This window comes from Rhinopithecus bieti, unplaced genomic scaffold (assembly GCF_001698545.2).
Source record: "Rhinopithecus bieti isolate Rb0 unplaced genomic scaffold, ASM169854v2 scaffold_6935, whole genome shotgun sequence".
NCBI classification, from domain to species: Eukaryota; Metazoa; Chordata; class Mammalia; order Primates; family Cercopithecidae; genus Rhinopithecus; species Rhinopithecus bieti.
The window spans coordinates 963,778-975,997 of NW_016805255.1; the positions used below are offsets into that span (position 1 = coordinate 963,778).

Here is a 12,220-nt window from a genome sequence, read left to right on the forward strand (position 1 = left end):
CAAGCGCAGTGGCTCACACCTGTAATCCTTGCATTTCGGGAGGCTGAGGCAGGCAGATCACTTGAGGTCAGGGGTTTGAAACCAGCCTGGCCAGCATGGTGAAACCCAGTCTGTACTAAACATACAAAAAAAATTAGCCAGGCCTGGTGGCACGCACCTGTAATCCCAGCTACTCAGGAGGCTGAGGAGGCAGGAGAATTGCTTGAACCTGGGAGGTGGAGGTTGCAGTGAGCTGAGATTGTGCCACTGCACTCCAGACTGGGTGATGGAGTGAGACATCGTCTAAAAGAAAAAAAAAAAGCTTGAGTCAGAAATGTGCAAATCACCCCAAATATAATTTAGAAATTCTTGAGAACTTCTGGATTCAACACTGCCTTTTCGACACACGTGGTCTTTTTTTGCATTATTCCTTGGATTCTCTCAAAAAGGCAAATTGATGTTTGATATTCGTGTTCTATGTAGAAGATATCGAGATGTACCACTCAATCTCCATTTTTTGCTTTTGAATTTTTGCTGGCTTTGTAGGAGCTGAATGTGTAAGGCCAGTGTTGTTATTCCAAATATTCAGCAGAATTTTCTCCTTGGAAGAATAGACACAGATGCTGCTCTGGATCAGTTACATGGACACTAGCTTCCTGCCTGCTTATTAAATATCTGAGGGAGCACTATAAAAGGTCAAAGGGGTTCTAGAAATATTAGTCTTCATTAAAATGGAATCATATACACGTTGGATAAGTGTCCTTTGGTGGGCATCCGTAATGTAAACTGTCAGGGTCTTTGCTGGGAACAGCCCCATGTAGCTTTGGCTGTGGTCATTTTGGGAATTCTTTGAAGTGAGGGGCTGGCCTGGACTGGAATCAAGAAAATGGACATGGTAAAGGCATATGCACCATCCTAAATAAAACTAATGGCTAAAGCCTTAGCATGGAGTATGTGAGGGCAGGAGGATGGGGAAGGTGCAGGGTGATCAACCTGCACATACGCAAACAGACCTCCTTCAGGCAGGGAGGAGATGGAATCTCTGCCTTTCTGGCCACTCCAGCTGATGTGTGTGGATCCCTGACTGCACAGCTGTTTAGATTCAGAGCAGAGGGAACTGGGGAAAGTAGCTCAGGTGTGCCGCTTGGCCTTATCCTAGGCTGACAGCAGCACCTGGCAAATATGCTCAACAAATATTTGTGGAATGCCTTCCAGGGAACATCATCTCATTTACTCCTCACAGCAGTCCTGTAAGGAGGGAGTATTAGTTCTGAGCCACAGATGAGGAAACTCACATTAGACAGGACATGCCCTAGGCCATTCAGATGGGCAGTGCTGGATGAGCGTCAAGCCCAGGTCTCTAGCTCTGGAGCTGTTTCCATCATTCCATACAGCTGAAGACAGCGTGAGTGGGCGAGACTGTCATGTGTATCACTGTAAGCCCCACACCTGCATCCAGTCTCAGGTGGTTCCTTCATACTAAACTGGCATGATGTTCAAGTGGCCCAGGATGGTGCTGGGGAGCTGGGCAGAGGGTGGGGGTGCCCCTTAACAGCAGAGGGAGCTCCATCCCTGCAACGGGAAACAGCCATTCCTGTCCTCCTGCCCCTCCCCACTGAGGAGTCCTTTTGCTGGTTTATATCCTCAGAGCTTTAAAGGGCAGACTCAGAAAGTTGAAGCAAACCTCTCACCACCGCAGACTACCTAACCGTGCCCCTTTCCATCACTCATTCCAGCAGCTTCTCTGGGCTGTGGAGTGGTGGGCCCACTCCCTGTCTGGCTCCTGTGTACAGTGAAGAAGCCTCTCTCAGTTCTGGGACTCCTTCATCCATGCCTCACAGAGCCAGCCTGCTTTCTTCAGCTTCTAAGATGAATGCCCAGCATATGGGAAGGCCTTCAACAAACATATCTTCCTTCACTCTGTGGGAAGCGTTGACCACAGCATGTTGGAGGCTGGAAATTGCTCTTTTGCAGCCCAGCACTTTGCATGCATGGACTCTAAGTTCAGGCGCACCTAAAGTTGAGTGACTTGGTTAGGCAGATCTTTCTCCTAGCCTCTTTGTCCCACCCAATTGAGAGACCTCCGAGCCAAGGCCCATGTCTTGTGGATCACTGTACTCTCACCATCTGACAGAGTCTTTTCTTTGTTAACTGAATTGAATCGACATGTTTATAAGGAGCCACTCACCACGTATACGGAATTACTGTTTGAGTATCTGTAGTAAATACTAAGGATTTTCATATTCTTTTCTTTCTCTTCTTCTTTTTCCATCTCCCCCCCCCCCCCCCAAAACTTATTGTTTCAGCCGCCTGAAATGGTTATAGACCAGGTCAAAGTTTTTCAGGAAATTCCTATTTATACCATCTCCTTCAACTACAACGATGAGATTGCAAACAGGTTTTTGAAAGAGGTTGCTGCTTTGACTGGAGGAGAGTTCCATTTTTATAATTTTGGTTGCAAGGATCCCACTCCTCCAGAGGCTGTTCAGGTAAGAGCTTGGTGGGCTGAGAAGGGAGTGTTCATTTATTTGAGCATTACAGGCTGGCGGTCACTGGATAATACCTTCACTGAGAAGAGAGCAACCATAAAGATAACTAAGACAAAAAAAAATGAGTCGCTTAACAATGAGTGTACCAGTGTTTCTCAGAATGTAGCCCAAAGACCACCCGAGCTAGGGCATCTGAGCAGATTCCTGCATCCCATTTCAGAGATGCTAAAGCAGGTTGTAGGCATAGAGGCCCAGGAATTATAAATCAATGCATGTATTTTGTTTTCTTCTAAACTTTTATTGTAGAAAGTTTCAAACATTACCCAAAATTAGAAGCATATATAGACCCCCATGTACCCATAATTTAAATTCAATAATTATCAATATTTTGCCAAACTTTAGGAATCTGTGTTTTTAACAAGGATACCCAGGGGACTATATGTGAAGTTTGTTAATCACTGCTATACACAGATATTTGTAGAAAACCAAATAATGTCGGATGTAGGTGGTTAGTTGCTTGCTGACCTCTCAGACTATATAAACGTTTGACCACCTGATAAAGCAATTTATTCTAATAGGCTAATGGGAGAAAGCAAATAAAATTCTGTTCTCTCATCCTCCAGACTTGGCCTGTTCATATGCATTTCAAGGATGCCCTTCTAGGGTGTGTGTTTTTTGTTTTATGTTCTGAGGAGTGACTTTAAATCCAGATTCAGTGGGTAGCAGGACAAGTCAGAATACTGATCAGTGCTTCATGTGAGTGAACTACCTGGGACTAGGGAATGAATCATCCAAAAGCATTGGAGGGACCAGTGCTTTAGTCTCACAGAGGGCTGGGAAGAGTGCTCCCATTAGCGAGGTTTGAAAACTTCATAATCCTTTGGGCACTGGGTAAAATACACAGGAGAGTCTTGCCTCAGTAGTGGGAGCAACCAAACACTCCGGTTCCACCTAGCAAATCTTAAATGAAAGGCCTAAAAGGATCAAACTATTTCCAGCTAACTTAACTGCATCCCAGAACAAACCCCAAGAATAATTACAAGGAAACAAAACTATTCACCACCTAACAAAGTAAAATCAGCAATGCCTAGCATACAAGCAAATATTACCAGGCATGGAAAAAAGTAGGAAAATACAGACCCATAATGAGGAGGAAAAACAAACTGAAGACTTAAAATATACCCAGAACTCAATGTTACTATTAGAGCATTGAAACAGTCTTTGTAACTGTAGGGGAGACATGAAAGGTACAAGTAAGACACAAATTAAACGTCTAGCAATAAAAAATACGTGGAATGGGATGAGCAGCAGATCAGACATTACGTAAGACAAGACTAGTGAATTGGAAGGCAGTAATAGAAGCTATCCAAAATGTAACACAGAAGAACAAGAATTCAAAAAAAAAAAAAAACCCAAACAGAAAACAGAGCATCAGTGAGTCGTGGAAAAATCCAAGCAGCCTAATAAACACAACTGAAACAACAGTGGCCAAAAATTTTCCAAATTGGATTACAACGGTAAACCCACAGACCCAAAAGAACCTCAATGAATCCCAAGCGCAAGAAACGTGAAGAAAACCAGGCCAAGGCAGAATCAAACTTTCCAGAAGCAGTGACAAAGGGAACATCTTAAAATAATAGAGGACACATTGTGCACGAGGAACAGTAGTAAAGATGACAGCAGATGTCTCATCAGAAATAATGCAAGTGAGGACACAGTGGAGAAACATGTTTAAAATACTGAGAGACTGTCCACATAGAGTCTATGCAGGGTGAAAATATCTGTCAAAGAGGAAGATAAAATAGACTTCTTAAGATATACAAAAACGGTCAGGTTCAGTGGCTTACACCTGTAATCCTAGCACTTTGGGAGGTCAAGGTGGGCAGACTGCTTGAGCTCAGGAATTCAAGACCAGCCTGAGCAACATGGCGAGACCCCACCTCTACAAAAAATATAAAAAGTAGCTGGGCATGGTGGTTTGCACCTGTAGTTCTAGCTACCTGAGGGGGCGCTGAAGCAGGAGGATCACTTGAACCCAGGAGGCAGAGGCTGCAGTGAGCTGAGATCGTGCAACTGCACTCCAGCCTGGGCGACAGTGAGATCCTGTCTCATAAAAAAAAAAAAAAAAAGATACGCAAAAACTAAAAGAATTCATCACCAACAAGCCTGCAGTACTAGAAACATTAAAGGGTAGTACTTTAGACAGAAGGAAAACCTTAGCAGATAGAAATATGAATCTATGCTAAGGAATAAAAAGCATTGGTAAAGATGATGCTGACTACATAGGTAAATATGTAAAAAAGATTTCTTATTGCATAATTGTAAGAAAAAGTACAGGGTGGACTTCCAGTTCCAGCAAAGATAGAGTAGTGCCATCTATTGTAGGTCCACCGTCTCAAAACCAGAAAGCCCTGGTTATAACTCCAAAAGAGAACAAGGACTCATTGTCCTGTCATTCTTCAACCATTGTGGAAGACAGTGTGGCGATTCCTCAAGAATCTAGAACCAGAAATACATTTGACCCAGCAATCCCATTACTCAGTATATACCCAAAGGAATGTAAATCATTCTACCATAAAGACACATGCACACATACGTTTATTGCAGCACTATTCACAATAGCAAAGACATGGCACCAACCCAAATGCCCATCAATGATAGACTGGATAAAGAAAATGTGGTACATATACACCATGGAATACTATGCAGCCATAAAAATGAATGAGATCCTTCCTTTTCAGGGACATGGATGAAGCTGGAAGCCATCATCCTCAGCAAACTAACACAGAAACAGAAAACCACACATTGCATGTTCTCACTTACAAGTGGGAGCTGAACAATGAGAACACATGGACACAGGGAGGGGAACAACACACACTGGGGTCTGTCAGTGGTGGGGGGCAAAGGGAGGGAGAGCATCAGGACAGGACAAATAGCTAATGCATATGGGGCTTAATGCCTAGGTGCCAGGTTGATAGGTGCCACAAACCACTATGGCATATGTTTACCTGTGTAACAAACCTGTATGTTCTGCACATGTATCCTGGAACTTAAAAAAAAAAAAGACTCATTGTTGTGTCATTCTCCAAGTTCTGAGGTCCCTGGGCAATGAGTCCTTGGGACTTTATTTCTATTCATATATCCCAGACAGGGCACTGCAGAAGCCTCTCCAACCTGGGATCTCCAACAAGCAGTGACAAAAAATGCTGCAGGAAAAGCCCGTTCCCCACGACCGCTGCCCCAGCCAAATGACTAGGAAGAGCACAGCTTAACAACAGAAAACCTTTTTCACAATACCTGTCCTACTCCAGTCATATACCACGGAAAAACTACATCCCCTCCCCTGGGATTTCAGTGGTGCCAAACAGGGAGCCACTCTTCCACCCACTCTCTTGCTTCATGGAAACAAGTAACTGTGCTCTGATCCCCCTGCCGAGTGGAATAGTAGAGCTGACCAGGGAGCTAAACTTCCATTCCTACATGGTGAAAGCAGGCAGCAATCCTCTGATTTCCTTGCTGAGGCTGTGTCAGTGAGGCTTAGTGGAAAGCTCTTTCTCCTTCTGGAAGCAGGTGGTGCTTACATTTTCCTGCTAGGGTAATACCAGAGGGACTGAGTGGAAAGCTGATCTCTCATCCATGCGTGGGCAGGAGCAGCAGTGCCCTGAGTCCCCTACCAGGGTAGTGTCCACGGTGTCCAGTGTCAAGCGGACCCTCCACTCCTATCAGGCAGCACCACAACCTAACCAGGCAGTGTGAGGCCAGTGTAGTCACTGTTGTGCTTCGCCAGAGTCCTCATGTCAGCAGGATTCAGCATGAAGATGAGTCTCTACAAAGAGCCATCATCAATGAACATTAAAAAGGGAGAGAGCTGGGGAAAGGCCACGTTCCGCTTTCCCCCATCTGTGGTGTTAGTAATGGGAAGCCTCACCTCCACACTCGTACAGCAGCATGAGACCAAGGGAGGAAGTGTGGAACAGCACTAGCCCCCACAGTGGTCCTCCCCATAATGTCAGCAGGGCCCAGTGGAGGACTGAGGTTTCGCTTCCATTCAGCATTGACGAGACTGAAGGAGGTGGTGCTAGGTGGGCTACTCAGTACACTGTCAACCCCCTACCCTTAAGAGAAAACTGTCCCGCAAAAGAAAACTGTGCCACAAAAAGACAGTTGAACTCTTAATCCTGCCACTCTGACAGCTTGCCCCGACAAAAAATAGCTGGGAAAGCTCACCAGATGCATAGTTATGCCCAAGTGAAAGTTGAGTTTATCTATAACAGCCCAGCCCCCACACATATAAGAAGTACACCAGAGGAGGATGTTTACTTGGATAGGTGGGCAGAGCTTGATAAAGGGACACAGCTGCCAGTGGCCCATCTGGAAAGCCTTGTTGTCTCTGCAGGCTTGAGACTCTCCTCTCCTGCAGAGACACATCAGAGTCCATGGGAAGAACAGGCAGGAGAGGCCCAGCTAGAACCAGTGGCCCCTTGCAGAAGACTCTTTGACCCAAAGAGTGGGCCAAGGGCTCTCCTACCCTACCCAGTGACACAGGAACACCTGGAGGACAGCAGGGGAGGCACCAAGAGACACCTGGAAGCCTGACGGAGGAAAACCCCTCCTGTCTCTTCAGGCAGCACCAGCAGGGACCAGTGGGGTCCAGAATGGCACCAGATTAGCAAAGAAGACCAAGATAATACCAAAAGCTTCTGAACATCAAACTGCCGTTGAAACAGAGACCCACAAAAATAGGACAAATTCCACATGCTCAATTTAAGCAGGGCAACTACCAAGTAAAATAAAAGATTTTAAATAGGACCCAGAATCTTCTCATACAATAGAAAATGCCTAGGATTCAGTAAAAAAAAGTGCCCATCACACAAAGAGCCAAGAAAGCCCCAGTTTGAATGAGAAATGACAAATGATGCCCACACTGAGATGAATCATATGTTGGAATGATCTGCCAGGATTTTAAAGAAGCTGTCGTAAAAATGCTTCAACAATCACTACAAATCCTCTTGAAACAAATGAACAAATAGGCAGTCTCAGAATATAAGTAAGAATTACAAAAAAAAAAAAAAAAAAAAAAAAAAAAAAAAAAAAAAAAAAAAAAATCCAAGTGGAACTTTGTGAACTGAAAAATACAAGAACAGAAAATTTTGAAACCTCAGTAGGTAGGTTCAATAGTGAAGTAGAGATGACAAGATAATGTCAGTGAACTTGATGTCAGAACAACAAAATTCAGTCATTCTAAACAACAGAGAGAAAATAGACCAAAAAAAAAAAAAAAGTAAATAGAACTACAGGGACCTGTGAGACAATGACAGAATATCCAGCATTAGTATCATCAGAGTCCACAAAAGAAACGAAGGAAAATGGGTCTGAAAAAAAGTGACAAAATAATAGCCGAAAACTTCCCAAAGTTGGTGAAATATACAAATATACAGATTCAAGAATCTGAGTAAACTCCAAACAGGATAAGCCCAAAGAAATCCAGGCCAAGATGTGTCATAGTTAAACATTTGAAAATTAAAGACAAAGAAAAAAGTGATAAAAATGACACCAATTCAATTGCAGATTTGACAGCAGACTTTTTGTCCAAGACCAAAGAAGCCAGGGGAAAATGGCACAATATTTTCAAGTAGGAAAGGAAAGAACCATTAACCATGAATTTTATTATTTTATTTTATTTTATTTTTAGAGACAGAGTTTTACTGCATCACCCAGGCTGGAGTGCGGTGACACAGTGTTGGCTCACTGAAGCCCTAAACTGTTGGGCTCCTGTGATTCTCCTGCCTCAGGCTTCCAAGTAGTTAGGACTACAGGTGTGTGTCACCATGCGTGGCTAATTTTTTCATTTGTAGAGACAGGGTCACACTGTGTTGCCCAGGCTAGTCTTGAACTCCTGGCCTCAAGCAGTCCTCCTGCCTCAGCCTCCCAAAATGCTGAGATTACAGGTATTAGCAACCCCAAACTTTGTATTTCACAAAACTATCTCTCAATGATGAAGGGGAGATAAAAATATTCTCAGATAAATAAAAACTAAAAGAACTTATTGTTAGAAAACTTAGTTTTATTGATTGTTTGCAGGAGGTTTTTCAAGCAAAAGGAAATTATAAAAGATATAATTGGAGCATCAGAAAGAAAAGAAGAAAGAGCAGAAATATTGGGAGATATAATCTATCCTTTTCTTCATGAGATTTACAAATCATATTTTTAATGATTGAAACAAAAGTTGTAACATCACGCAACACTGAAGACAATAGTATTTGAAGCTGGAGAAGGTAAAGGGACCTAAATGGAAGTGATGTTTACTTATTTTCATTGAAGGAGTAAAATGTTGATGCTGGGACTGTTATAAGTCACATATATATGCTGTCATACTGACAGGATTCATTACAAAAGCCATACAAAGGTCTACATTCAAAAACTATGTAAATAAATCAAAATAGAATTGTAAGAAAAAAGAAGTTTAAATAACCCGAAGGAATGCAAGGAGAAAGAACAGAGGAATGAGACCAGAGAAAACAAACTATAAAATACTGGAAGTAAGTGCTAACATGTCAATAATACTTTTTAAGTTAATGGTCTAATTATACCAATCAAAAGACAGATACAGCAGAGTGAATTGAAAAAAAAAAACACAACCAAACTATGTGCTGCTTTCAAAAAACTCACTTTAATTCTAAAAAGGTAGGTTCAACTAAAAGGATTTTTTGAAATATATCATGCAAAAATCCTTAACAAAATATTAGCAAAATGATTCCAGCAATGTATTAAAAATTATACACTATGATCAAGGGGGATTTACTCCATATATACAAGAATATTTGTTCTTTTTTTTACCCAGGCTGGAGTGCAGTGGCGCAATCTTGGCTCACTGCAATCTCCACCACTGTGGTTCAAGCAATTCTTCTGCCTCAGCCTCCCGAGTAGCTAGGATTACATAGGCACTGGCCACCATGCCCAGCTAATTTGTATTTTTAATAGAGACAGGGTTTCCCCATGTTGGCCAGGCTGATCTCGAATTCCTGACCTCATGTGATCCACCTGCCTTGGCCTCTCAATGTGCTGAGGTTACAGGCATGAGCCACCCCACCCGGTTATTTGTTTTTGTATATTGGAAATATTTGTTCATTTGTTTCAAGAAATTTGTAACTGATTGTTTCAATATTAGAAAATCTATTAGTATAATCCAGCGTATCAACAGGCTAAAGAAGAAAAATCGTATGGTTGTATCAATTGATGCAGAAAAAGCCTTGACCAAATTCTACACCATTCATAATAAAAACTCTCAGCAAAATAGAAAATAGAGGAGAACTTCCTCAACTTAATAAGAACATCAATGCAACACCTACAGCTAGAGTCATACTTAGTAGTGAAAGGCTGAATGATTTCCCCTCAAGATTAGAAGAGAGTCAAAGACATCTATTCTCACCACTCTGATTCACCGTACTACTGGAAGTTCTAACCATGGTAACAAAGCAAGAAAAGAAATAAAAGGCATACAGATTGGGAAGGAAGAAATAAAACTTTTTATTTGTAGGTAACATATTATGTACATAGAAAACCCCAGGAGACCTACAAAAAAAAAAAAAAAAACTAGAACTTTTACGAGATTTCAGCAAAGTCACAAAATTAATACACACACAATTCAATCACATTTTGATAAAGTAACAGTGAGCATGTGGCAGTGAAAATTAAATACCCAATACCAATTATAATTGAGTTTCAAAGATGCAATATTTATGCACCTAAAAAGTATGTATAGAAGTTTTATGTTGAAAATTACAAAATGCTGAAGATATCAAAGAAGATCTAAATAAATGGAAAGACATGTTCTGTTCATGGATTGAATGACTCAACATATTAGAGACGTCAGTTCTCCCCAGCTTGATCTACAGGTTTATTAAAATTTCTATAAAAACCCCAGAAACGTTTTTTACAGACATAGTTAAGCCTATCTAAAATTTATGTGACAGGTCACAGGCTCTAAAAAAGTTTAAACAATCTTGAAAAAGAAAAATAAAGTGGGAAGAATCATTATACGCAGTATTAAGGCTTACTATGTAGCTGCATTCATCAAGATGTATGGCTTTAGTGTAGAAACAGACACGTAGACCAATGGAACAGTTAAAGAAACACACCCACACAACATGCTCAACTGATTTTCAACAAAGATGCAGAAGCAATCCAGCGGAGGAAAGATAGCCATTTGCATAAATGGTTGGAGCAAATGGATATCCAAAGGCAAAATAATAAACCCCAAACTAAACCTCATACCTCATGGACATCTTAGCTCAAAATGGATCATGAACTTACATCTAAAACATAAAACTATAAAACTTCTAGAAAGAAATGTGGGAAAAATTGTGGGGATGTTAGGCTACCAAAGAATTTTTAGTCTTGATTCCAAAAGCATGATCCATAAACGGAAGCGTTAATATATTGAACGTCATCAAAATTAAAAGCTTTTACTCTTTGGGAGACCCTGTTAAGAGCATGAAAAGATGAGCTGCAGACTCAGAGAAAGTATCTGCAAATGACATATCAGACAAAGGCCTTAGTATCTAGAATATATGAAGAACTCTTAAAACTCAACAGTAGAAAACAAACCATCTAATCAGAAAATAGGCAAAACGTATGCACAGACATTTCACCGAAGAGAATCTACAGATGGCAAAGAAGCACATGAAAAGAGGGTCAACGTCGTAAAATTCAACAGCCCTTCAGGTTAAAAACTCTCCATAAACTAGGTATTGATGGAACATATCTTAAAATAATAAGACCCATTTATGACAAACCCGTAGCCAATGTCATACTGAATGGGCAAAAACTAGAAGCATTCCCTTTGAAACCTGGCACAAGACAAGGATGCCCTCTCTCACCACTCCTATTCAGCATACTGTTGGAAGTTCTGGCCAGGGCAATCAGGCAAGGGTAAGAAATAAAGGGTATTCAAATAGGAAGAGAGGAAATCAAATTGTCTCTGCTTGCAGATGACATGATTGTATATTTAGAAAACCCCATCATCTCAGCCCAAAATCTCCTTCAGCTGATAAGCAACTTAAGCTAAGTCTCGGGATACAAAATCAATGTGCGAAAATCACGAGCATTCCTATACTCCAATAACAGACAAGCAGAGAGCCAAATCATGAGTGAACTCCCATTCACAACTGCTGTAAAGAGAATAAAATACCTAGGAATATAGCTTACAAGGGACGTGAAGGACCTTAACATCACAAACCATGTGGTCCAATCATTCTACTCCTAGATATTTATTCAGGAAGAATGAAAGCCGATGTCCATGCAAAGACTTGTATGCAAATGTGTGTAACTTTATTTATAATAGCCCAAACCTGAAAACAACATCAACAGGTGAATGGATAAGTAAATCGTGGTATTTAATAGTGGTATACAATAGAACACAGCTCAGCAATAAGAAATGAATGAGCTATTGATTCATGCTACAACATGGGTGAATCTTAAAATAATTATATTGAAGGGGTGGCCTGCCCCTCCACACCTGTGGGCGTTTCTCGTTAGATGGAACGAGAGACTTGAGAAAAGAAATGAGACACAGAGACAAAGTATAGAGAAAGAAAAGTGGGCCCAGGGGACCGGTGCTCAGCATACAGAGGACCCATGCCGTCACTAGTCTCTGAGTTCCCTTGGTATTTATTGATAATTATCTTTACCATCTTAAAGAAAAGGAAGTGGCAGGATAATAGGATCATTGTGGGGAGAAAGTCAGCAGTAAG

At 41.4% G+C, this 12,220-nt stretch overlaps 1 protein-coding gene across 2 annotated transcripts in view; it reads left to right on the plus strand.

Moving 5' to 3' along the window:
- Nucleotides 1-12,220, plus strand: part of VWA3B (von Willebrand factor A domain containing 3B) — a 224,117-nt gene that overhangs the window by 124,852 nt on the left and 87,045 nt on the right. For both annotated transcript variants that reach the window (XM_017871854.1, XM_017871853.1), the window contains exon 14: nucleotides 2,286-2,468. In XM_017871854.1, coding sequence (XP_017727343.1) covers nucleotides 2,286-2,468 — 183 coding nt within the window. The remainder of the gene's footprint in view (nucleotides 1-2,285; nucleotides 2,469-12,220) is intronic.